At 54.0% G+C, this 26,857-nt stretch overlaps 1 protein-coding gene and 1 long non-coding RNA gene across 2 annotated transcripts in view; one reads left to right on the top strand and one right to left on the bottom strand.

Annotated features, from left to right (window-relative positions):
* The window catches only part of KY (kyphoscoliosis peptidase), a 48,240-nt gene that overhangs the window by 19,945 nt on the left and 1,438 nt on the right, over positions 1-26,857 (top strand). Inside the window, exons 5-11 of the mRNA XM_038570941.1 lie at positions 567-629; positions 3,584-3,666; positions 8,056-8,164; positions 9,653-9,770; positions 18,293-18,481; positions 19,727-19,917; positions 23,983-26,173. Of these exons, the coding sequence (XP_038426869.1) occupies positions 567-629; positions 3,584-3,666; positions 8,056-8,164; positions 9,653-9,770; positions 18,293-18,481; positions 19,727-19,917; positions 23,983-24,878 (1,649 nt within the window). The 3' untranslated portion in view covers positions 24,879-26,173. The remainder of the gene's footprint in view (positions 1-566; positions 630-3,583; positions 3,667-8,055; positions 8,165-9,652; positions 9,771-18,292; positions 18,482-19,726; positions 19,918-23,982; positions 26,174-26,857) is intronic.
* On the bottom strand, positions 21,249-26,084 carry LOC119865394. Its single transcript, XR_005377047.1, has 3 exons — positions 26,028-26,084; positions 25,350-25,440; positions 21,249-21,928 (listed from the first exon to the last, which is right to left on the bottom strand). It is a non-coding gene; the product is annotated as an uncharacterized LOC119865394 (long non-coding RNA).

Genomic DNA, 26,857 nt, shown 5'->3' with positions numbered 1-26,857 from the left:
CCATGGAGTCTAATGACTGTTGGCAACCATTCTGCATTAACAGACTGATGAGATTTGGTTGCCCTTGAAACATCCTGGGGAATAATTTAATAATTGTTTGACCTTTCTGGGTTTCAACTCCTTAGAAACTGCCTTTCCCTCACTCCCACATCCATTTCTTCTCATGGTCCGTTCTTATCTGGCTGAGAATTCACTGGTGCTGTTAGCATCCCCAGATGTGTTCCAAGATGGTAGGGGAACCCAGAGGAGGGCAAGAGCTCCAGGCTCCAGGTGGACCCACTGAGGAACACAGGAACACAAAATATTGATGTCAGAGTAAATTCTGCCTTTGCTCACAGACTGCGGTTCTCTTTCTTGTCATTCCCTCTCTGGTTCCCAGTCCTTCCTTTACATCGGGAGGAAGTCCAGGGCAATTCCAGCAGTAATAGATGGCGGGTGGATATCGGAGCAAGAAGGCTGGGGAAAGACAGTGAAGAGGAGGGGTCAGAAACCCAGACTGCCACGCAGACAGTCATCTGTGCTTGTGTTCTGGAGCATCTCTACTTCTGACCTTTGGGATATTGCAGGTTTGCAAGGTGATAAAAATGGAAACACAAGACCCCGGCAGCCTGGAGCGAAAGATGCCCATGGTAAGTTGCAGGGCCTTCCCCAGGGCTGTTCTGTGACATGGCGAATCGGTTTAGCCTGGTGGGCCAATCTCCAATGGTCTGGAAATGGCTCCCTGGGGACTCGGTGAGAGTCCGGGGCTACCTCTGGGCTCAGGATGAGGAGTAGTAGTATCATGATTGATTAGCAATGTCTGCCACGGACACAGGCAGGGTAATGAAAAGCTCACATGCCATATGACCCCAAAGCTAAAGCATAAACCCCAATAATAAGGCAGCCCATTACAGAAAACATATTAAAAACATAATTCAGAACTGTGTTAACTTTAAATGGAATGCCAAGCATCTGTAAGGTAGGAGGCATGTGAATAAGAATGGGACAGAGGGTAGAACCCTGAATAGGGTGATAGATGGCCTGGCTTCGAATCCTATTTTTGTCCCTCGCTCACCTTCCTTGGGCCTCAGGCTTCCTCTCAGTAGACCAGATGGCTCTAAGGTTTGCTAGAGTTTGGCACTTCTTCCCATTGTTTTGCTTTAAAATTAGAATAATTCAGTTAATGCCACTGGTATTTTAAATGTATTTATGCAAAATCATATTTAGATCTTATATAATCTCTTCAGAAGGTAAATTTAATGAGGCATAAATCATTGTGGGTATTTTTAATGTTCAGATATTGTAAAATGGAACCAAGAAAGGGTAAAATTAGTAATAAGGCTTTCGGTCCCGTTTTAGAAATGTCATCCTTCTTCTAAATGGGGGCGGGGGAGACCTCATTTGCCAAGTTGTACTGAGCGGAAATTTGTCAAATGTAAGTCCACTTCATATCCACTTAGGCCAGCCTGCTAGCCCTTGTCAGAGAATGGCAGGAGCCCAAATCCTTGGAGGGAAAGGGTGCGGAGAGCCTGCCGCGGGTCCCCACCCCCGTCCCTAGGGGCTGGCTGGACAAGGGCTGTGCTCACACTACACAGGAAAGGGGCTGACAGTGATCTAAGTAATGAGGGACAAGAGATCCCGGCTCCAGTACCAGGCAAGTGACCACAGTGGTGCTGGGCTTCCAGAGAGCCTCAGGGTAAGACTGTACAGCACAGAAGGTTTGGGGACAGGTCCAGGAAATGTCTTGGTCATTGTAGAAAGAGCAGAAAACTGAAAGAAGAAAATGCTTGCTTGGTGAGCGACAACCACAGCCTCAGGGTAGGGTTTATATAGCCTGCCTGCCCCCTGCCCCCTCTTGGGAGAGGAACAGCCCTCCAATCCTGGATGTGTCAGAGCATGTGACATGGTGAGGACCCAGTCAGAAGGTTGGAGTCAAAGAGACCAAAGCCCTCTCGGGGCGCTGCAGACTGTCAGCAGGAAGCAAGAAAGCACCGCCCTGGGGAATGTGCCAGAACCAGTTGGGTTGTGAAGAAAGAAGGCCTGGTTCCTAAGAGGAAGGGACCTTGGTCAGGGGGGAAGTGCGAGCGACCCATGTGGCCTGCTCTGACAGCTGACTAGAGTTTGGGAGCTCCTCTGTGGCCAGAAATTGGCCGGCTCCCTAACCAGCTGCTGCTGCCTCTCAGCCAAAGCTGGCCCAGAGAGGGTCGTGCAGGAGCTGCTCCCCACTCTAGCACCACAGGCCTTGGGTCTGTAGCACCAAGGCATGGGTCTCTCACCGACCTTGAGGGATGTGTGGGCAGATGTAGCTGCACCCCCACACCGGGCACAGAGGCTTTATATGTCTCCTCTCGGACTTGCCCACAGAGGACCCTCACCCTGCACCCTCCCAGGAGCAGACTGGCACTGACCTTGCAACATGATCCACCATCTCATTCACTCTCCCAGGTGCCCCACAGGTATGCGCCTGTGGCCTGGTGGCCGAGTCCAGCAACCCCCAGGGAGGTGGAGGTCCTGAAGGTTAGGCCTCCGCGAGGACATAGGCTTCATGTGGCCCCCACCAGGCACTTTTCTAGGTCGCTCTACTCTTTCCAGGCTGGCTGCCGTACCCTGGAACTCCACCAGCACCCCGCTCAGGGGAGTTGGGTTATCAGTAAGTTTGGGGATCAGCACCCCTTCGGCCCCACCTTCCCCACCTCCTCCCTGGCCTCCCATCCAGCTTGCCTGGTTTGGTTGGCCTTGAATAAGATAGGCCCTGCCAAAGCCCAGGTTCCCTTTTGGGCTGTGATAGGGGTTTGCTGCCCATCGTGGCAGGTCTGACCGCTGGGGCAGTGGGGCATACATAGGTGAGGCACAGGCGGGGCATAGGTGTCCACACCTGCCTGACTGGGGCTGTCCTGTGGCCTGGCTTCCTATGAGAAAGGCTGGCACAGATGAGTGGTCCTGGGGCCAACTTCCCTCAGAGGCCTCCCCCACAGTACCTGGGGTGCCTTTTGCTGGAACACACTTGGCTTTCTTGGGGTGCTCCAGTCTCCAACTGACTGTGGGCATGAGAGGAAGCCTGTCTGGGTGCCAAACCCACCTCACCCTACCGAAGCCAAATGGCCTGGCTCCAGCACACCCTCCTCTGATACCCGAGATGCCCTCGCCCTGGGCACCATGACGCTGGCACAGACCCTCCTTTCTTGAGCCCGTTAGGGACTGGAAGTATTGCCCAGACACTTCCTGCAGATCACTCATTCCTAGGAGCAAAAAATCTGCAGAAAACTAAATGGTGAGGAGAAGGAGTCCCTTCATTAATCTGTCTAGGCCCTGCTGAGTTAATTGAGGTAAAACCAGTTTCCTTACTGCTGACTTGCAGGGCTCTGCAAATGGGCTCCTCTCCCCTGTGAGTCTCCAAAACAACTAGAGGAGTTGCCATAGTTCACAAACCAATTTGACCAAGGAAGCCTTCTAGGAAATAGAGCTCTTGGGAGTGGTTTTTCAAGCTCTGGGAATCATGCTGGAGGTCAGGCAATCACAGCTCCTCAAAACGACAGAGAGGCCTGAGCCAGGTGGCACTGGTCAGCAGGCCTCAAGAGCTGACTGAGCCTCCCTGTGTTTCCAGCCTACCCGTGGGATCGGTCCAGCCTGAAATCCATGCCCCTGGACCTGCGGCAGTTTGAGAAACTGGACAGCTATGCCTCACAGGTAAGAGAACGAGCCCCTCTGTATAAGGTGACTTAGAGTTTCCCAAGTCAAGGTTATGAAGCCTCTCTTCAGGCCCCCTCCCCGCCACATGCATTTGGAGGCCCTCAGAGAGATGGCCCGGAGTGCCTTTTCACATTATATGGATGGGGAAAAGAAGACCAAGGCATCAGGCCCCTACCCAGGACAGAAGGCCATTCCATCCCCCCAATACCACCCAGAGTCCTGATGCACCCACCCCAGGCCACTCACACCCTGCAAAGGCCTCACTTGCAGGCTCCTCTGGCCAGCCCTGTCCTGCCTCGCTGCCGGTGGCCACTTAGGTGTTGCTGCTACTGAACTAGGCCATCCCCAGCCCATGATGGAAGCAAGCCAGAGGATGAGGGAGGACCATGGATGCAGCTGGCTAGCACCCATTGCAACCACAGCCATGCTCACCCCTGGAGCATATGGGCTGTCAATGGGTCACATCTCTGGGTCCAGGCTCATCTGGGATGTGGTTAGGGAGCAACAGCTACCTGAGCTGAAGCACCAGAGGCACACTGGGGTCCTGGGAGCCAGGTGGGAGAGCTCACCACAGAAAGTCTGATTATAAGGGCCAAAGAGCTGGACCCATTGCTCAAGTCTGAGTGAGCCACTGTAGGCTAGTAAGCAGTAAGATCCCCTGCAATCTAAAGAGACCACCCTACGGTTGGCACATAGTAGGTACTCAGGAACCTTGTTTGTTGAACTGATGAGTAGATGGATGGGGGCATGGATCCAGAATCACGTTAGAGGCAGGGTCATCAGTAGGGGGCCACCAGCTGTGCTGGCAGGATTAAGTGGGAACACTGAGAGCAGAGAGGAGTGGTCAACACTGAGCTGGCGGCAGAGGGAGGACTGCATCCCAGTGTGTGTGAGGGAGGTGGAAGGCAGGTGGCTCACAGGCTGCCGGACTGAGTGACAGAGGGTGGGACAGCAGCTCATCACAAGAAGCAAGTCCCAGGGGCTGACAAGTTTGTTTAGGGGCAGTGGGCGCTAGCAGCTGCGGAACAGCCAGTGGAAGTGAGCAGCAGGCAGCCAGGTCTCGAAGCCCAGAGCCTTATCCGGCCTGGAGACGTCTGGGCAGGAAACACTGATTCAGGAACCAGCAGATTTAGCTAAGAGCTGAAGCCAGAGGGTGGGTGTCATTTTAGGGAGGACAGGGCAGGAGGTCCAAAGGCCCCTGAGCCATGTGAGGCCAGGGCGAGACCAGGAGGGATCAATGTTCTGGAAGGTGCAGGGAGAGCTCCCTGAGGGCATGGATGGTCAACAGCGTGAGCTATTGAGTCTAGTCAAGTGAGGTTAGGATGGACTCATTTCTACTATGTCAGCACTGAAGTGCTTCCTACCCCCAGAGGGGTGGTTGGACAGGGGTTGGAGCCTCAGCCCGACTCTTGCAGGCCGAGGAGCAACGCAGGGATGGAGGAGGAGGGAGTGAAGACCCCACAGGAGCCGGCAGAGGAGGGGAGGCTACGTGTAGACAGCCCTGAGGAAGAGATTTGGGGAAGAGGTACAGACAGGAGGGGACGAGGCAACCAGGACTAGAAGGGAGGCGTGAGGACACGGGTGAGCAAGGGCACTGCCAAGACGGGGCCAGGACCGAAGGCTGGCTGAGAGGCTGGCTGCGCCGGAGGGAGAGCTCCTTAGGGGAAGTCCTGCCTGAGCCTCGTTGATCTGAGGCCAGGTTGTCTGAAAGGACGAGAAGGGGGCGGTGTCAGGGTCCGAGGATCGTGGGGTGCGCTGCAGTGGCCGCTGAGAGGGACAGGCCAGGCTACTGGCCAGGCTCCGGGAGCGGTGTTGGGAGCCCAGCTGAGGCCAGAGACCCAGCCACGGAGCAGTGGGTGTCCGGGGCCAGCCAGACCCAAGTAGAGCCAGGAGGTGGGGACCAGAGGCACAGAAGCCATGGGGTTAGGTCAGAGTCAGCCAGGCTGGAGTCAGGCGCTGTCCTCCGCCCTGGGAGAAAGACAAAGACAAGAACCATCGGTTTGGAGCTGGACACTGAACAAAAGGAGGCAGACAGCAGCTGGGTGGGTAGGAGACAGAAGAAAGGTCCAGAGGTCTCCTTGTGGTCACACAGTGCACCTGGGGTTCTGATGTGAGTGGCAGAAAGGGTCCGGGAGCTTGGGGAGTACCTTAGGGTGAGGGCTGGTGAAGGCATGAGCAACTGTCACGGAATTAGGCACCCAGTTGCCCCAGCTTCTCTAGAAAGATTAAACATGGTCAGGGGTGCCTTTCCTACAACCCCAACTGTTTCTCCTCCTGAGGGCCCCGGCCAGCAAACCTCATTTGTTCCTTCTTTTTTTTTTTTTTTAATTGTGGTAAAATGTATAGAACATAAAATGTGCCGTGTTAATAATTTTAAGTGTACAGCTCAGTGGCATTGCTTGCATTCACTATATTGTACAACCATCACCACTATCTGTTTCCAAAATCACCCCAAACAGAAGCCCTGTGCCCATGAAGCAATCCCTCCCCATCCCCCCTGGTACCCTCTACATTACTTACTGTCTCCCTTAACTTACTCTCGATGTTCCGTTTAAGTGCAATCATGTAGTACGTGTCCCTTTGCGTCTGGCTTATTTAGCATCCGTGATGTAGCATGTGTCAGAACCTCACTGCTTTTCATGGATGAATAATATTTCGTCGTGGAGACACACTACTTTTGCTGACCCGTTCATGTGTGATGGACACTTGCATTGTTTCTGCCTTTTGTGTATTGAATAATGTTCGAGTGAACACAGGCGAACAAGTATCTGAGTATCTGTCTTCAGTTCTCTTGGGTATTTACCAAGGAGTGGAATTATTGGATCGTATGAGAATTCTCTTCAGCTTTTTGAGGACCCGCCAAACTGTTTTCCACAGCAACTGCACCATTTTACATTTCCACTAGCAATGCACAAGGGTTCTAATTTCTCCACATCCTTGCTGTCTTTTTTACTACAGCCATCCTAGTGGGTGTGAAGTGATTTCAATTTGCATTTCCCTAGTGACTAATGATGTGGAGCAGCTTTTCACTGGCCATTTATATATCTCTGAAGAAGTGTATATTCAAGTCCCTCATACATTTTTTTTTTTTTTACTTTTTTTCCTTCACCCATTTTAAAACTGGGTTGTCTTTTTGTTGTTGAGTTTTAGGAGTTCTTTATATATTATGGATATTAATCCCTTACCAGATGCATGATTTGTGAACGTTTTCTCCCATTCTTTGAGTTGTCTTTTCACTTTCTCAATTTTGTCCTTCAATTCCCAGAAGTTTTTTATTGTCATGACTCCCAATTAATCTATTTTTTCTTTTGTACTTTGTGCTTTTGGTACCATATTGAAGAATCTGTTGCCAAATCCAAGGTCATGACGATTTACTCCTGTGTTTACTTCAAAGAGTTTTAGCATTTAAGTTCTTTTATTTAAACCATTGACCCTTTTTGAGTTAATTTATTTAAAGATTTATGTATTTATTTTGAGAGAGAGCGAGAGCAGGGGGAGGGGCAGAGAGAGAGAATCTCAAGCAGGCTCCCTGCTGAGTGTGGAGCCCAACACAGGACTGGTTCTCACAAACCTGAGATCATGACCTGAGCCAAAACCAAGAGTCAGATGCTTAACCGATTGAGCCACCCAGGTGCTCCCAGTTAATTTTTGTATATGGTATGAGGTAGGGGTCCAACTTCGTTCTTTTATATGTGGATATCCAGTTGTCCAGCACCATTTATTAATGAGACTATTCTTTCCCCACTGAATAGACTTGTCATCCTTGTCAAAAAAAGTCAGTTAGCCATGGATGTACAAGTTAATTTCTAGACTCTCAATTCCATTCCACTGGCCAAATGATCCTTATGTCAGTACCATAAGCACTGACTTATTTTGATTTTGATTTTGATTTGATTTTGATTTTGATTACTATCGTTTTGTAGTAAGTTTTGAAATCCAGAAACATGGGTCCTCCAACTTTTTTATTCTTTTTTCAAGATTATTTGGACTATTCTGGGCCTGTTGTTAATTTCATATGAGGTAGAGGATTGCCTTTCCCATTTCTGCAAAAAAGGCTGTTGGAATTTTATAGAGATTGTGTTTAGTCCATAGATTGCTTTGGGGAGTATTGACCATGAGTAGGAGCTGCTACATCTGCCCAAACGTCCATCTACAATGCTGGCCCCAGGGTCTGTGTGACTCTTGGGCCAGTGACCCAGCTGGTCGGCACAACCTGATATGTCCAGTCCCCAACCAAGGGTTGCTCTCAGCCTAGCCTTTGTGCCCCTGGCCCTCTCCTCCTCCTCCTCTGACTGAAGGGAAAGCAGCGCTGGCTGCAGGTGGCAAGGCACCGAGCTCCCACAGTTCACCCAGACCCTGACATAGTACACCCCTCCCATTCCCCAGGTGACGGTCAAGAGTGGCCTGGATGAGCTGGTGAGTGACCTGCTCCAGGAAGCCCACAGTGACCTGGAGAGGGTCCGCGTGATCTGGATCTGGATCTGCCACCACATAGGTAGGCCCACCTGTGGTGCCACTGGCTCTAGGACTCCTTGATGCCACTCCTTGCAGGACCCTGTCCCTAGGGGAGCCTCTCTGGGATTCACTTGACCACTAGTGTGCATGGAGTTAGATGGACAGTGGAGAAAGGTTCCCAGATGGCTAGGTGAATAATCAAAGACTAACCAAGGAGCATAAAACTCAGTCTCCATAAAGGGTCATTGGGTGGGGGGGATCTCCTGTGGCCATCAGCCCAGAGCCAGTGACCAGAGCTAAGGCCCTTCACCCAGCAGCAGCATTCCCCCAGTCCTGGCTTCCTGGTAAACCTGCTGCACAGACCTGAGAACACAGGACAGAAGGTCATCTCCAGAAGGATGCAGAAGATTCATAACTGTTGGAAAGTTATTGCAACACCAAGAGGTTTCTTACAGCACCAGTGCCAGGAAGAGTGGGCTCGCCTCTCCCTGCTCCCTGTTCCCACACCCATGACCTCAGCCCCGCCTCCAGGCACTCAGAGCAACCTCAGGGGACCTGGGCCTCTGCACCTGTCCTCAGCTCTGCACAGGACAGCCTTGGGAGTCTGGCCAGGGCAAGCCAAGCCCCGTGGGTGGTTGCCAGGGAGATGCTGGATGCTACCCCTTGCAGTCAGTGGAAGAGCCAGTGGTGGTGGGGTGGACTTCTAGCGTTTTCCCTGTGACCCCACAACCAGCCGGGCTCTCCTGATCTGCTGCCACTGGGCTTTACCTTTGTCCTCTAAAGCAGCAGTGAGGGATGCAGCTTAGAGGGTGAACTCACCGGACACAGGGAGGGTATCTGAACATAGGGCCTGAGAGGCCATTTCCTCCCCCTCCACCACCAGCAGCTCCACTCAGCCTCGGCCTTACAGGGGCAGAAAGAGAACATTAGGTAGGACTCCATATACTGCCTGCCACCCTCCCACATGTTCCCTTCGTGCCCAGTGGCCACAGTGATTCCTGCCTCAGGGCCTCACCCCAGGCCTTAGTGACCCCAGGCCTCTGTTAGTGACCAGAGAGAGACCAGACAGGCTGTTTAGCGGCAGCTCAGAGCGCCCCCTGTGGGTCAGTGTGAGGTCTGGAAGGTGGCAGCCTCAGCAGGGATGGGTGAGCAGCCTCAGGGGAGCTGCTGGCAGAGCTGTGTGGTGGGGACAAGACCAGAGCCCCCACCCCTAGTGCTGTCTCGGCCCCCTTCCCTCCCAGCTTCTCCCCAGAGGCCCACCGAGCCAGGCCTGCTCTGCCAATGCTCCGCTCTTCCTCTAGCCACCTGTGCAAGGGGGTGACATTTCCCAGCACTGGCCCTGGCTGGGCCCTGGTTCCCCTCGGCCTACAGTGGTTTCTCTGGGACCTGAGGGAGGCCAGCCCAAGTGGTGCTGAAAGCACAGCCAAGGGCGGGAGGGCAGTGCTGCCGGCCACAGACCCCCTCTGCTCTGCATAAGCTTTGGTCGCCTCCCCGGACCTAGCTGTTCACAGACGCCTCTGCCCTCCAGAATACGACGTCGAGGCGGCCCAGGAGAAGGACCGCCAGGCCTTCAAGCCCACCGACATCCTGCGGACACAGAAGACCAACTGTGATGGCTACGCTGGACTCTTTGAGAGGATGTGCAGGTACAAGAGGGGTCCCCCAGTCCCGGGCTGACCACCCTGACACATCCCTTCCTCCCTTCCAAAGCGCTGTGGGCCTTCGCCCACATGCCAGGCCTGAAACTTGAGTTTGCAAACTCTGCTCTGGAATCCAAGTGAGTCCTGAAAAGGTCAATTTCTCCCTTTTTAACACCAGCATAATTGACTTTGTACCATCTGCCGGGCTTCGCGATGCATTAACATAATGGCAGATGAATGCACAGAGATAATTTGGTTATAAAAGGCCCTTTTTCCACCTTCGCCGATCTCTGCGCAGCTGAAGGTTAGAAGAATGGCAGGTCTGAGAATAGGAGGACAGTGGCTGCTGATGCCAAGGGGACTGTGAAAACCTGTCCTCGGGGCTGGCACGGGGGCCCTCTCGCGGGGGAAACAGATGATCTCCTACCTGAAAAGATTTGTCAGTTGGAGAAGCTGAATAACTAGGAAGCAGCTTTTCTCTTGGAGGCGTTGGGCTCCGTTTTCATTGCTCTGGGAATGAGCACCTGGCCAGGTTGCCCGGGTGGGTGACGACAGGAGAGTGGCTGGTAAGGAAACCACTTGCGTACAGAGACACCGTTGTTGGTTCAAGGTGACCTCAGGACACACTTCAGGCAGGGGGAGCCCCACCGACCCCACAGCTTGCTCTGCTCACTCTCCGAGGTCTGCTGGGTTCCCCAGGATCAATCAGTCAGCCCTGGAGGCCATTGAAAAGTCTCTTTCCCAGGGAGATGGATAGGCTCTGCCCACCATCTCTGCAGGCCTCTGGGAGTGGGTCTTCTCGGGCACCCAGATGTCAGCCCACCAGGACCCAGGTGACGATTCATCAAACCAAGTGTAGCAACAGACACGAGTCCACAGTGGGGCAGCTGTCGCATGTCGGAGTTGTACAGGCAGCCCAAGACGTCCTGCTCCTGTCTAACTCCCAGTTGTCGGGCCTCCCACCCCTCAATGCCACCACCAAGCATAGACATGTGTCTGTTCCCATCTTGCTCCAGCCTCCTGCTTGCTCCCTGCTCTTCACTTATCCCACCTACACACCCCACCGCTAAGACCACAGTCCCTGAGGCCACCAGGGCAGGTCAGCCTGCGGCCTGCAGAGGATGCCAGCCCCTCAGCAGCCCATCCACCCCCCCAGCGCTAGTCCTTCCCACCCTTCACATTCCTGCCCCTGCTTCTGACCCAGGCACTCCAATATGCCGGGGGGCCTCTCCAGGATGCAGGATCCTCACTGGCCCTCTGCCCAGACTCCCTAGGCCCTGGACTCCTGAAGAAGACCACAGGCTCCACTGTCTTACAAAGTCCTCCAAAATCTGACCTCCAGCACCCTTCCAGCCCTACCCCCTGTGCCACTGGCCGCACTTACGTGTATTCAAGCTCACTCTGCTCCCCTATCTCTAATGCTCCTTCCAGCACCACCCCAGGATGGTCACCCCACCTTCCTCTCCCTTGATATCATCAGCACGCCTTGTTCACAAGCTCCTGTCTTGCCTTATGCTTTTATTTAATAACTTTCCCAAATCAAGGGAAAAAATACTTTTTAATTATAAGTGACTTATAAAATGTATAGGAGCAGAAAGAAAATTGTTACTCTGACCACTTTGAGATAACACTTCACATTTTGTCACATTCCTTTCCATACCTTGTTCTATCACATACATGTTACCTGTGCTCACTTTTCCTTATATGTCTTGTGGGTCTAATATGTCTTTTATGTGTCTTCAGGCGCTCGCTGTTTCTGCTTCCCCTGTGAACGCCCATCTCAGACCCTACACACCATAGGTCCGCAATGACAGGAAATGATAAGATATTCCTACCAGATTTGTATGACATGGCCTTCCTCTCTTTAAACAATGGACTAACCCTCAGTCTATTTTCAGCTCTGTTTGTGCCTGGCATCTTTCAGAGTGTAATTTGCATCTTAGTTGGCCAACTTGAAAGCACTCAGGATTTTCAATCCTAGGATACATCCTTCTTCATCCAGTATAAGCTTTCCAGCATGATATAGAAGGGTGCCAGACTCAAAGCCAGAAAGACTTTTAGAGTCCTCCGTCCCCCTTCCTTAATTTCCAGTCCTTGATTTACTACTTGTTAGTTTTGTGCCTTCTGAGGAACAAACTGAGGAATTTCTCAGTTTTCTCATCCGTACATGGGGACTGTACTGCCTGCTGGCAATGCTAGGGCTAAGTGAGAACATGCAGTTTGGAGTTTGTTCACCTGATTTTGGGGTGGTTGTGTTTTATTTTAACCTTGCCTGTCTTTCTTGAGTCTGGGAATGCTGTTGCTCTGTGGAACTTTCCTACAGACACACATCGACTCAGAAAATTGACACTTGCCTTGAGTGAATCTGTCAGCTTTTTGGCTTAATCCAGATGCTTAACAATGGCCCTATCCTGGCCTGCAGCTGATCATTAAAACAATCCCAACATTTTACATCATTTAAAGCTAGGTTCTAACCTGGCAGTTAGCATGTGAAAAACTCTATACTACCGCTCAGACGGTTAACAGTAGCTCACGGTCCCTTGGAACCCTTTAACTTTGGCTTTAAAAATCAGTAACCTCATCTATGCATCACTTTCCTAATTCCCCACCTTCCAAATAATTGCCGAAGGTTTGGTAAATTCATTAGCGGAGTCCTTAATAACAGAAGACATGTAATCCACACTTGCTGATTTATCCCGGCTCGGTCGCCAGGGCAGCCTCTTAGCAAGAGTAGTACCTATGCGGCCTTCATTACTTCTGTCTGTCCATTCTGCCTCCTCGCAATGGCCTCATTAAAGACTGATTGAATAAAGTAATTTGGTGGAGAACTCAGATATTTTTGCAGCATCCTTCATTTCCACATTGTCTTTCCCAAGTAAGCTATGTGAGTTTTTTTGTTAGTGCTGTTGCTTGTAACTGCTGGTCTGGTTTCTTTCTGACTTCCCATCACCCATCATTAATGTCCCTTCTTTTGTCTCAATCCCCCTTGGCCTTAATGAATTCTGCTGAACTTCCTTGGAGAGGCCAAGCTTAATTTCCCAGATTCCTGCCCCCAACTTAGCCCCCAGTAGAACGCTTCCCTCTGTTAGCACAGCTCCAGCCACCATCAGCTACTAGGGTTTCCAGAGACTTGATAAAGTCAGGAGCTTATTACCAGTTTGAGACTTTGCTGCCGGAGAGACTGGTTGTCACCAATCAGATGTCAGCCTGTTCTCCATCCGTCCTCCTGCTGTCACAGAGAGCAAGAGCAGCGGCATGCTTCTGCTCAACATGATGTCCCAGACGATCCCAATACATCGGTTGGTTCCAAAGGCCCCAAAGGCCAGGACTGACCATCTCACCCTCCTGGGAGAGGCAGATACCCTGGATAACCTGAAGTTTTGCCCAGATCTCTGACTTTGTCAGATAAAGCCTCTAAAAGGGACATCTGAATTCCCCTGCCCTTGTAGATACATCAAAGGATAGTGCTTACAGAGCTGAATGATGTCACTAAATCAAACCATTCTTTGATTTTACTCCACCCACATATTTATAAATTAAAATGAATCTTGGCATACAAAAGTGCTACTATAATACAAAGCCTCCTGAACTGTGTGCATCTGGACAACTGAGTCCTGGTGCTGCTCTGGCCACTGGCTGGCTATATGTCCCCAGGCAAATCAGCCTCCCTCTCTGAGTCTTGACTTGTCAGAGAGGAGGGCCCTGAAGTCACACCCCAAAAGGGCCTCAGAGTAAGAATAATTACTGTAGTTATAGTTACTGACCTCACCATAAAGGGTGGTCCAAGAATACCGTATGGCAGGAATATAGGCACCATCAGATTTATAAGAAATCAACTATGTAAATAAACTGTGAAACATGATACATGGCTATACTTGTCCTGCTGCAGTATAGAAATCACAAAATTTGGGGGAAGCCTGGGTGACTCAGTCGGTTGAGTAGCAGACTCTTGGTTTCAGCTCAGGTCATGATCTCAGAGCCGTGAAATCGAGCCCCACATTGGGCTCCCCATTCAGCACAGAGCCTGCTTAAGATTCTCTCTCTCTCTCCTTGTCCCTCTGCCCCTCCCCCTCGCTCATGTACTATAAGTAAATAAATAAATAAATCTTTAAGAAAAGAAAAAGAAAAAAAATCACAATATTTTCATCAAGGTACACACAAAAAAAGAGCATGCTTCATTGCCTCTCCCATTGGTACATCCCTCCCTCCCTCTCTTATTTTCCACATGGCTCACGTATTCTGGGAGGAGATCAGAGTTGGGGAAGTACACTATGGTCAAAGCCTGATGCCTGCAGAGCTCATTGGCCACCCCGGACAGTGCAGCCACCCTGCTGAGGCCTGGCAGTGGTGTGGCTAACACAGTATTACACGGTTCCCACAGCAGGACCCGGACCATGTCTGTATAAAATAATAGTCACAGACTGGATCCACCAACTCCTCAATTGATACCACTGGTGTTGGCAATTTAAAAGCTATCAAAAGTAAAAGCCAACTCTACAACCTGAGATTATTAGATAGATGTCCTGGGATGATATTTTAGGCTCTAGCATGACTAGTCAGATCTCATTAGGAAGTGGAAACATTTCTCACTTTCTGTCCCTTCTTCAATACTCTCCTAGATCTTTCCAGCAAATTCCTCTTCCTTTGGGTCTCCTTAAAAGTCTGTATCACTAGCATTTTAGTGATGCTTCACATATCTGCCCCTCTTGCACCTATCAGCACATCTAGGGAAGCCAGTGAATTTTCCTTTCAGAATATTTTATTTTATTTTATTTTTAAGATTTTATTTATTTATTCATGAGAGATAGAGAGACAGAGACATAGGCAGAGGGAGAAGCAGGCTCCCTGCAGGGAGCCCGATGTGGGACTCGATCCCGGGACTTGGGGTCACTCCCTGAGCCAAAGGCAGACGCTCAACTGCTGAGCCACCAGACGTCCCCAGAATATTTTATTAGGCTATAATATTTATTATATGAAATGAGATGATATATGATATTATTCCCTGGTGCCTGGTACAGTGCTTTGCACGAAAGGTGGTGTCTTTCGATGGCATGAAATGGCTATGGGTCATCCTGACTAGCAACCAGCAGCTGGAATTACTAGTTCCACAATTTTGTGAGAGAATTATGGATTATTAACAATAATGCTTTACATTATGACTTCTTTGTCCAATCCATCTGGCACATTGCTTCCAGGTAGTAAAATACCCTCATGTCATAGTCAAGCATGGTATAAGCTCACAGCTAAGTTTCCTTTTTCATCTTTATTCTGCCCCAGGCATTCCCCATGGCCTCCCCAGCTTCCCTTCAGCTTGTCATAGGAGAATCACCCCCCTAGAGACCATTTAATCCAACATTTCTTTTGGTCCATCGTGGGCCTGGCAAGGTCACCCTAGAGGTGACCATGTTACTGAGACTGAGCCCTGATCCCCTTTCTCAGCCCAGGGACCACCCCTCCGGCCACCCACTTCTGCTTCCTTCTGCCCTTCCCGGGCTTGGGGTCAGGATCTCACTGCTGCTCCCCGACCTGGCTCTCAGAGCCTCCCTCCACTCCATCCCTCGGTGGGAGGGTAGCCCCGGGCCCACTGGCCAGGCCCATAGCTTCTCCCGGGAGGACACTCAGCCCGAGTTCCAGCCGGCCACACTGCCCACAGCAATGCCTGCTCCGTCTCACTGCAGTGCTGACGGGCCGTGTGGATGTGCAAGGCCCTCCTTCGGGCCCAGACCACAGCGGGCCATGAGCGGAGGCGGACCTAGTGGGCAGCGTGTGCAGAAGTCCACAGCTCCCCGCAGCCAGCACACCTACCCCAGAACTGTTTCCAGGTCTCCACTTGTCCCTCCACACGCGCCTGGAAATGGATGCTCACAGACGTTGCTGGCCAAGAAAGGAAGATAACTCACTGAAGAATGTAATCTCAAGTAGTATTTATGGCTTTTTTCCAATTCTAAAAGTAACACCTAATCACTACTGAAAATTTAGGAGATACAGAGAAGTTTAAAAAAGAAAATTACACTCATCCATAATCGCATTACTAGGAGAGCAGGTGCAGCCCGCTGGTCTCACTCTGCCGCCCTCCTCTGTCTGCCTCTCGCCCTGCACGCGCACCCACGCACCCACGCGCACGTGCACACACACACTCGGGCCTTGTGCTGATGGCCCGGTTGTATGAGCTTTTGTCAGTTAACATCGTGTCAGGAGCATGTCTTACCCCATACTTCCTCTCACTCACTCTGGGTGGGTGGAGCCCCACCTGCCAGGGAAGCCCCCCAGTCTGCTCCTCTATCCCGCCCTTCTGGCCTCACTCTCATCCCAACCCCTCTGCTGCCTGGAAACGTATCCAGTTCCGACCCCCAGAAGCATCCTCTCACCACCCTCTGCAGCTAAGGAGACCGGGGACTCTCCAGGCATGCACGCTGCACTTTCTTTCCCCACCCGTCCAGGCCTGCCGCCCCCCCTCACTTTGGGGCTCCTTCTTGGCTTCCTGCCTCTGGGCTGCCCTTCTGCTCCAGGAGTGGGTTTCGGCCTGTACCAGCAGAAACACCTGACATCCCAGTCCAGTCCCTCTTGCTCTCTGCCCCGCATTCCCCAGGTGCTCCTAAAATCCAGGGGGCCTAGCTGCTCTGTTCTTGCGGCATGTCCTAGACAGCCTGGGAGGCCTGGACCTCCTCCTGTGAAGCTGTGGGCAGAAGGGCACCTTCTGCACCCTGCCTGCACCCTGCAGAGGAGGGAAGTTCAGGCAGACGTGGGAAGGGGACACTGTTGTCGTGTGCGGGTGGAGCGACCCCGTGGCAGGGTGGGGTGTGGAAACTTGCAGACCCCCCATTTTGCTTCACGGATTCTCTCAGCAAATGATAAGCAATATTTAATCCAGCATTCTAGTGGTTAATTGAATATATGTTTTTGGGGGCACCTGGGTGGCTCAGTCAGTTGAGCGTTTGACTGAATTTCAGCTCAGGTCATGATCTCAGGGTTGTGAGATTGATCCCCACACTGGGCCTGGAGCCTCCTTGAGATTCTCTCTCTCTCTCCTTCTGCCCTTCCCTCCACTTGCTTGCAGGTGCGTGTTCTCACACTCTCTCTCTAAAAAAAAAATTAAAAAAAAATAAAAGAAAAGATTTAGAAACCTATGTTTTTATAGGGAAAATTTCCCCTGTTCCTATTATGGCTGCAGAGCCATCTTCCCCATTACCCTGAGAGGCTCCGTGGCCCTGTTGCTTAGAGCACTGGAGTCTGCAGACCTGGTCCACGGAAGGACCCTGGCCCCCAGAGGCCTCCAGGCCTGGCTAACACCCAGTGTACAGAATCGGTTCATCTGAGGGGAGTGCAGACTCAGCAGGGCAGCTTGCATGATCCTCAAAGGGGCCCTATTTAAGGAGCCACCAGAATAGCCTGGAAATCATGGACTGTGTTTTTATTATGCCAATCTGCCAGAAGTGGAAGGAGAGAGTCTTAAAAAAGGAACACCTTTTTCTAATTCACACAAAGACCCCCAGGGGAGCAAGCACAGGACGTCCCCTGGGGCAGATAGTGGTCCACTCTGGTCACTGCCAGGTGGTGGGCAGGGCTGCTGAAGAGGAGAGCCAGCTGGTCATGGAAAGACTCTCGGGGCTCTTGCATTGGCCTTGGGGTGGTGCCTCAGGGTTTCGGCTACAAATGCCCACATGGGAGCTTGCCCAAGATTTCTGTGGTCCCCATAGGTGACCTTCACCAATCTCTCACTGCCCAGGCCACAGAAAGTGGTGCCAGCATGGTTGTAAGCAGTGGGGGAGCACACTGTCAGAGGGCCAAACAAGTCAGGCTGGCTGGCCCACGTGTCACACCTCAAGGGACATCCATGGGGGACTCCAAAACTGCGGCCAGGACCATCAGTCAGCAGACTACCTTACTGCACTGCAGTGGCCCTGGTGGTCAGACCTGAGCCATCTCAGCAATGGGCCAGTCTTCCCCAGTCAGGGCTGCAGACACTGGCCAGCCTGCCCCAGCTGTCCCCCCACGGATGTCCTAAAACAGGACATAATGGAGAGACTAGGGCTGAGCTTTCTCCTGAACCCTCCTATCCAGCCCCCTCCCTCATCACCCCACTTGTGTCACCCAGACCTAGCTCCTCAATTTAGAGCTGCTCTGATACTTCGAGAACATCATTCTCTCCCTGGTTTCCATGTTCTCGGGGTGATACTCGCCACGGCACCCAGTGTCCTCCCAGAGGGCTGCGGGGAGAGCACTCAGGCAGGTTCTGTCTGGGGAAGAACGTTCCAGAAGTGATTTGCCCCGTCCCCTAGGAGGAGCCGGCAATGGGGACTAAAGCCAGTGGGTGCCAGCAGGACCAGCCAGCCCGGTGTCCCCCTGTACCTCCCTCCCCGCCCCAGCCCTGGGGATGAAAGTCCTCAGGCTGTCTGTATGGGACCGTGTGAAAGGCAGGGAGGGACTGACACGCAGCAGACAGGCCTGCGCGGGGGGCCATGGACAGAGTCCCAGGCAGTGGGCAGCCCCGGCGGGAGCCCGCTCTCAGACCCCTGTCCCGCCGCCAGGATCGCCGGGGTGCAGTGCATGACTGTGCCTGGCTACTCCAAGGGCTTTGGCTATCAGACGGGCCAGAGCTTCTCGGGGGAGTTTGACCACGCCTGGAACGCCGTGTACCTGGAGGGGAGGTGGCACCTGGTGGACAGCACCTGGGGCAGTGGCCTGGTGGACTCTGCTACCTCCAAATTCACCTTCCTGTAAGTATGAATCTGGGTTCTGTTGGTGGAAATGGGGGACACAGGTGAAGGAAGCAGCAGGTGGGGCAGGCCAGGTGGGAGGGCAGGGAGAGCCAGGTGCGTGCTGCCGGCCACCCCAGCCTTCCTCGGGCTCTGAAATGAGCTGGCCCCAGGCCGAGAGGAAGGGCCCAGACCTTTTTGTCACCTCACCCTCCACTGACTAAATCCCTCCTCTGGCTCCCCATTGCTCCCTCTACCCAAGTGCTGAAAGCCCAGCATTTATTTGCCCACGGGCCATACAAGAGAGGCAGGCAGGGCTGAGAAGCTACTGAACTATCAAGATTCCCTCCAGGCCTTTGACCCATTGACCATATTGTAACGCAGGGATGCCAGAGTTCTCTTCCTGGTGTCTGTTTCCCCCAGACACCAGGGCTCCTCCGCACTGAAGGCAGCCACATCACATCTCGGAGGAAGGGGTTATAGTTTGTGGGAAGGGGGCTGTGGGTGCCCAGAGTCCCTGTGAGCCGCAGTGGGGCAGGGTGGTGGGGTGCAGGGCACTGGAGCACGTCTGTTCTCCAAGGCTCTGGCCAACTGTGGTCTTAACCTTAAAGCCATGACCTTCCTCATGGATCATGAACATCTCTCAGCAGCTCAGATTCCTTTTTATCCAGAAGAATGAGAGCATTGTCTCTGATTTTTGCAGTCTAAATCTCGACAGTCCTGCACACAGGCCAAATACAAGCTAAGAGTGAAGCTTCCCCATCTCAGATGAGTCTCCGTGTTCTTCTCCTGATCCCCATCACTAACCTCTAGGGAGCTGTGTCTCATTGGCCCTGGGGACCACAGGAGGGCTGCTCACCCAAGACTCCCTGCCTGCCGTCCCTCCACCCTGATGGCTGGGACCTCGTCCATGGGTTATGCCTTTGCTCCCTCAAATCTCTTTTTGGCTTTGAGTGTAGGGGGAGCCCATTCCCCACCTGGACACAGCTCCACGTGGGCTATGGCCTTCTCTTAAAAGGGGCCTCAGATCCTGCCATGGCTTCTATTTCTGGAAGCAGCCACTGAGGAGCCATCTGCAGTGCCCATGTTAAGGCTGGAAATAGTGCTTCTTCCCCTTGGGTTGTTGGCAGGACCCCTTCTGTGGATGTGTTAGGCCAAAGAAGGCCCCAGGGATCCCCCTGTGAGCCCCCACCTGCTTCTCCACAGAGCTGAGGCCTACTCACCCTATATGGCTACTGACCATCTTCCTCCCCACCCCACTTCTAGATACAATGAATTCTACTTCCTCACCCATCCCGCACTGTTCATCGAGGACCATTTCCCAGACAACAAGAATTGGCAACTGCTAAAACCACCTCAATCCCTGAAGCAGTTTGAGAACAACATGTATCACAAGAGTGAATTCTACAACAAGGGGATGCTGAGTGCCCACCCAGAGACTTCTGTGATCAAAACAGGTAAGCCCTGAGCAGGTGGCCAGCATGCGAGCATCAGAGACAGAGCAGCTTTCCCTGTGTCTCAAGGTATCTGGGCCTCCAGGGGACCGCCCTGCCAGGGTACAGCCAGGGTCCCTGAGCTTGGTGTAAGCAGAACGTATGTGCAGATGCTACTACGGCAGCCAAGGCCATGAGGCCATTGGGGCAAGATCCAGCCATAGGTCACATTTGCAGGGACAGGTACCCGCTCGCAGCAGCATAAACCAAAAACGGGGTGCATAGGAAGTCCTTGGGTTTCCCTAGCCCCTGAGGGCCACACTTACAGCCCAACCTGTCAGGGAGCCAGGACTGGAGGGTCCCCAGCTGGATGAGTTTCTCCCAGTTCCCAGAGCCAGTAAAGGACTGCCTCGGGCCGGGCTGTACCCACCCCCAGTTCAGGTTCCCGACAGGAGTTCCCAAACTCCTGGCAAAGAGCTCCTGCTGGCCCAGCCAAGCAGGGATCTCCATGTCAGTGGTCTAACCAGCTAGTGGGAGAGCAGCGTGGGTCTCCCAGGACACAGGACTGGGGGGGGGGAGGCGCTTTATTCAGGAGCTGGAAGAGTACAGGCACCGCCACACACAGGGACAGACATGCTCTGGACGGGCACAGCAAGCCCTCCAACGTCTGAGCTCAAGCTCCGCTAGACGAGGGCTGGCCCCAGAGGCGCAGCCTGCCTTCCTCCATGCCCTTCCCTCACAAGCTCAGATGCTCACTCTGCCTGCTTCCCTCCTGGAGGCAGAGGCCAGCTTTTTCCAGCCAACGTCCCTGGGAGTAAGAAGTGCAGGACACCTAGCTGAGCTGTCCCCACGGCTGACCCAGACTGACCTTTACTCCCCAGGTCCCCACAGGGGCCACAGGCACCGAGCTAAGTGTGTTGTGCACTCTGAGGTTTAGGGGGAGCCAGCTGTGTGGGAGAGGGTACAGAACTGTGGTCACGAGCCTCGCAGAGCTAACCACAGAGGACTTTGTCTTATGTACGTCCAAGGCCCTGGCACCTGGTCCAAGGCTGGGCACATAACCTGGACAGGCTCCAGGGCTCAGCACAACCTAGTCAGTGTACCTACCCCCCACCCACCCGCAAACACACATACACACACACACACCACTTCAGCAAAGGCCTGCCTGTTGGTACCATCTCTGCTAATGGGGGTGAGGTGGGGGTGGGGGTGGGGGTAGAGGGATGTGTATTCCCAGGAGAGAAGGCCAAGCGCACAGGCCACCTGTGGGTGGGCCTGCAGGTGAGCCCCATCCCACACTGTAGAGTGATAGGGGCATGGGGAGCACAGGTGTCCCCAAGTTACTTCCAGCTGATTTGTCCCTTCCACCTCACAATGGCTTCCTTAACCAGTTTGCGGAGCTCTCTTGAATACTTTTTTAAAACTACAAATACCTGGAGGCTCCTGCTGCTAAAATAACAGCATGAGGTTGCTATCTTTGAGAATGTGTTTCCTCTGTTTATATCGGATGGGGAGCCTGTTCTGTCTGGTGCAGGCTGTGGAACCACAGGGAAGGATGGACCAGGCCACACCAACATCAAATTAATGCCACGGAGTAGAAGAACTTGCCTTTGCAAGAGGCACAGAAATGTCAACGCTGGGTTTCTTAATATACAGTAATCTCAAATTTGATTCCATATTCATGATGCTTATTTAAAGAATATTTCTTTGTTGGAGCTACTTTCGTTAAGAGTAGGGATGCGGAGAAAGCAGAAGAGGGAAACAGGTGGGTGAAAGACAGGGAATGAAGAGGACAGGGGATGTGGGGAGTGGAGTACCACCCACAGGGGTGAGGGGAGGTACAGGGAGAGGATGCAGGGGAGGATGCAGGGGAGGATGCAGGCTCCCACAGAGTCCCCGGAGTCGCCAGTCCTTCTTTCAAGTCTTCGGGCCATTCAGCTCACCTTGGTAGAGAATCTGCTGGCCCAGGTGCCCTCGTCAAGCCTGAGGAGTGCAGGAAAGGAGGGAGGAGGGCAGCTCCCCACAGTGCTCACCCCTGCAGGGAAGACAGACATCACAGAGAACGAATTCACTACAACAGTGCTGCTTCCTGAAGGAGATGTGGAGCTAGAAGAGGGGCTCCCGGGGGAGCTCGACCTCACTCCTCTGCAGTCAGACATTATGCTAAGGTCTTAGCAGGTTTAGGGGAAAGCAGTGGAGGGAAGAACATGAGTGAGGGCTCTGGGATGTGAAGGAGCCCTGGAGGATGTGGGAGGATGCTTGTGCGGGTCCTGACTCAGCTTAGGCAGGAGGCGACAGACTCTCACTGGTCTCCAGGCTGATGGTGACCCACATGAGTGAACCCAGGAGTTGGCAGGTAGATATTTTCCCAGGGGCCCTCGGGAGGCCCTGTGGAAATGCTGGGTGGCACTCCACCTCAAAGGTGAATTCCGTGGGATCTCACAGCCAACTCAGATGCAAGATGGAACAGGATGGGGCCATGAGCAGTTGAAGGCTGAGATGGCTTCTGCCCACTGAGTTGGCTTAGAAGAGGAAGTGAGGGGAGATTCAGACCAGAGAGACTCATAACAAGCCTGTTGCTCCTGGTCACTTTCCTTTGGAGGTAGATGTCCCATAGCGGCTGGAGGCAGTGGAGAAAGAAAGTAGACAAGAAAAGAACACCAAAGCACAAGGGGCCCCACAATCAATATACCAGAAAAGGAAGGAAGAGCAGCAAAGGGCTTGGGGTGGTGGTCAGCAGGCTGGGCTGGAGAGCGTGGTGGCTGCAAGGGGAGAAGAGGGCGTCCAGGAGGGCCTGCCAGCAGCCCCGATGCTCCAAGGAACTCACTGAAGTCTTTGGACGGAGGCCAGATGAGAGTTACAGGGTGGAAGAGGACCGCAGTGGGGAGGGGTTCCCTGCCAAGGTTTCTGGATGAGGAAGCCCACGAAGAAGCAGAGGGGAGATGGCCAGTGAGCTCCCATCTCTTCCTGCTGCCTGTGTGGGATTCTCACTGGCTGGCTGGAAGTTAGCACTGAATGCAGTAGCAGAGCAGCTTGGAGTCGGGGCCCTTGTGGCAGATTAGAGGGGACATCTTGGAGGTACTTGTCCCAGAGCCCAGGCATTGCCTCCGCAGAAGAGTACTGGACCTCAGACTGGGGAAAGGTGACTAGTGAGCATGGCTCTGGCAGTAGTCTGTCTCCTTCCCTCATGCTCATCTGTGAACACGAATGGGGCTGGGGAGGTTGCTGGGACAAGGAGCAGGTGTGGGGCTTCCGAGAGGAAGGGGCTTGAGGCTCTGCAAGGAGCCACTGCCCTCCCCCCCGCCCCCCGCCCTGCCCGTGGTCCCTCGAGACAGGGAGGACCAGGTAAGGAAATGCTCATGGGCTGCAAGACCAGAGGACTGACCACCTGTCCCTGAAAAACAGCAGGACAGAGGAAGATCACAAAACTGGTGGGCATGGGGAGAGGCAGAAGGAGAGTGGATGCCAAAGGCCCTCCAGAGCCGGGCCAAGCCACAGCTAAGTGAGAGTCCTGGGGTTGGGGCAGGAGTGGAGCGAGGAGGCAGTCGTCGCCCTGGAGCACAGCCTCTAGCACACGATGGCATTCAAGCCAGGTTGTAAGGTCCTGTGTTCACCTGACAGCTGCTGGCAATGAGCAGATGCGGAGAGAGCGGTGGGAGGCAAGACTTAAGACTGGAAGGAGACACAGGGTGTCCAACGGGTCACGGGCCCTCCTTGCCCCTGGGCCCTCTACCTGGTTCCAGAATCAGGCTAAGCCTCCATGCAACCTTCATCTAATGAGAATCACTAGGGTGAGGCCAGCATCTACGGCTGGGGCGGATTTTCTCTTGAGACCCTCAGCTTTCAACTCCCTCTCAGAGAAGCACCTGCCGTGGGGAGGGGATCCTTTTAGTGTACGCCGCAGGTGGCCCGCATCGAGGTCTGGGATACCACCGTGATTGCTTAAAATCCATCGTGCTGAAAGTATTCACATCATGGAAATGGGCAGATGCTAGAGTCAGGGTCCCCCCGGAGAGCCAGTTGTCAAACATTTAGCAGCACGTCAGCACATATTGGATCCACCTCCCGACCCTGGTTCTGTCTCCGCAGTGAACGGGAAGGCCACCATCACCATTGAGAGCTGTGCCCCGACGCTCTTCATGTTTATGCTCAATGGCAAGCAGGAGCATGGGCTGCTGAGCCTCAGGAAGAACGGGATGAAGCTGGACATCTACCCTCCCACAGTGGGCACCCACAAGCTGCAGATCTTTGCCAAAGGCAACTCTGACATCTACAGCTCGGTGCTGGAGTACACACTCAAGTGCAACTACGTGGACATCGGTGTCCAGCTGCCCGCTGAGCTGCACCAGCCCGTGGGCCCCAGCTGGTTCTCGGAGCAGATGGGCATCGTGAAGCCCTCCCACCCCGACCCCATCATCCACACCAGTGACGGCCGCTGCTCCGTCAGCTTCGGTGTAGACGAGGGCATCAGCGTCCTGGCTTCCCTGCACGGGGACGAAGGCCCTATCACCGAGGAGACCGGGCGGCGCTACATCTTCCAGCTGCACCGAGAGAAGCGGGCGGAGCTGAAGGTCCAGCTGCCCCAGGCCGGCAAGTTTGCCCTCAAGATCTTCGTCAAGAAGAGGCTGGAGCCGGGCAACTACGTCTTTGTCTTCAGTTACCTTCTGTGCTGTACCAACACCAAGGTGAACTGGCCCATGTTCCCCGAGAGCTTTGGCAACTGGGGGCAGGACAATGAGTTGCTGGAGCCCCTGTCGGGCGTGCTTCCTGCCAACCGGAATGTCCCATTCAAACTGAAGCTACATGGTATCGCCAAAGCCCTGGTGAAGGGGCAGGACACGTGGCCCCTGACCCTGAATAGAGAGGGCTACTGGGAGGGCAGCTGCAGCACGGCCGGCTGCCAAGAAATCTATGTCATGGTGCTGGAGAACGCCAACCACAACTTCTACTCCTACATCCTGAAATACAAAGTGAACTCCCAGTGAGGCCTGGTGCCCGGTCACGCCTCCCAGAGGGCCAAGGCCAGACCTGCCCAGGGAGGGCCCAACGGAAGTGCAGCGAGCCCCGGCCACCAGCGAGTCTGCATGAAACCACTTCTGGGCCTCTGCCTCAGTCTCCCTGCCCCGCCGTGGAAGCTGCGATGTTTGTGTTCTGATGGCTTCGCTCAGCTGTGGCAACGGCCGAGAGGACTGAGGCAAAGGCCCTTTAGAAGAAAAAGGTGCTATGTAAATCCAAGGTATTGTAAACTGTACACCACTGCCCAGATGCCCCTTCTCGTATTCATGCTGTTGTTGTTTTTGTAGGGTTGATGTGGGAAAGCAGGCATATGGCCCCAGCAGAAAGCTTTGCACGTGATGGTGAGAGGACTCTCCTCTACGCCCCACAGGGACCCGGTCTGCGAGGCTGAGTCGTCCTGAATCACAGAACCCCTTTCAAGTAGCATCGGTGTTTCTCACCAATTCCTCGACCCCAGGGAGGGTTGGAAGCCCATTTTTCCCAGACCTGACCATCCTCTGCATTCCTGCAGCCTCTTGCTCTTCAGGAGCCCTAGAAAAGAGAAGGTGTGAAGAGGAAGCCAGCCAGGCCGCCTCTGCCTGGAGGTTCCACAATCCCTGTATACTCTGGGGATGTGGCAATAGAGAAGTCGGAAGGGGGCCCCCGGTGCCCACTCTTGGGTGGCCTGGGTGGAGGGCCAGAGGGCGAGGGACGCTGCAGCAGCCCCACAACCTGAGTCTGAGGGTGTGAGACCCCAGACTCCGTGCTCCCAGACGAGCCCACAGGGCAGTTCGGTCCGGTTCGGTCTAGCTGGTGGTCCTCCAGGCCCTCTCAGAGCCTGGGTGTCAGGCCCTGGCCTGCACCTCCATAGGGGGAGCTTCAGGAGGCTGCTAGGCCCTTGGGGTGGGGGCTTGCGGACAACCCTAAATAAACACCCAAGCAGGGAGGCCGGGCAGGGAGTCGGGCAAATACCACAGTGTCCAGGAGACTCGGGAACTAGCAGGGCTCTGCTGGCCCCGAGGGTCCCCACGCGCGAAGCCCGCACAGGGGGACCGCCCCGCCCGGAGCCTCTGAGCTCGTCTGTCCCCCCTCCTTCCCCGCCTTGCTCTGACAGGAGAGACCCTGGGGTCCGCGTGCACCTCCCGGCTGCCCTAGGAGCCTGGGCCCAGCGGCCTCGGCGGCGCCTCAGGCCCGTGTTGCCATGGCAACGGCAGAGAGGAGGGAAGGGGAAGGGGGAGAGGCCCGCGTGGCCACCGCAGCACCCCGCAGCGCCCGCCCCCTGCAGGTGCTCCCGCCCCCTGGCGCCGGCTCCCCGCCCCTCCCGGCTCAGCCCCTCACCCTGAGAGCGGGACACTGCCCCCGTCCCCCTCCCCCACGCTGCTAAATGTCCCCAGGCTCCGCGACAGCCAGGCCAGCCGCTGCTCACGCCTCCTCTGCCTTCATTCTCACATTTGTGTATTCAGCAGATGTTCACGGGGCACTTAATGAGCACGGGGCTCTGTGCTAGATGCCGGGGTTAGGGGGGAACAAGGGGGTCCCGCCCCTGCCATCTCGGAGCTCAGGGTGGGCAGCAGCAGCCTCCCCCCAACAGGCCTGCCTAAGGCTGCGGGCTCCGGAGGCTTCAGTCCATCCTCTCCCCGGGGTCCCAGGGCCATGTTCTAGGGCTGCCCACCCCCCTGGCCGAACACGAGGGCGGTACCCCCGGGGGGTCTGAGCTCTCCTCTGGCCCGTGTCCCACACCCCCTTGGCAGGCACTGTTGTCACCCGTGCCTGGAAAAAAGCACAAAGGCCCCAGAGGAGGGACCACTGAGCACTCGGCAGGGAAACAAGGAGGGGGTTCTGATGCCCTGAAAACAAATTTTTTTCACACCTTTGATTTTATGGGCTGAAAGAAACCTGCTGTGTTTTATCTGAATAATAAGTGCCTCCTATGACTCATGTCGCTCACCGGACCCAGAGCCACGGGTCG

The sequence above is a fragment of the Canis lupus genome, chromosome 23, assembly GCF_011100685.1.
Source record: "Canis lupus familiaris isolate Mischka breed German Shepherd chromosome 23, alternate assembly UU_Cfam_GSD_1.0, whole genome shotgun sequence".
Lineage (NCBI taxonomy): Eukaryota > Metazoa > Chordata > Mammalia > Carnivora > Canidae > Canis > Canis lupus.
The sequence above is the reverse complement of the archived record's forward strand: the minus strand, read 5'-3'. Positions and strand labels throughout refer to the sequence as shown.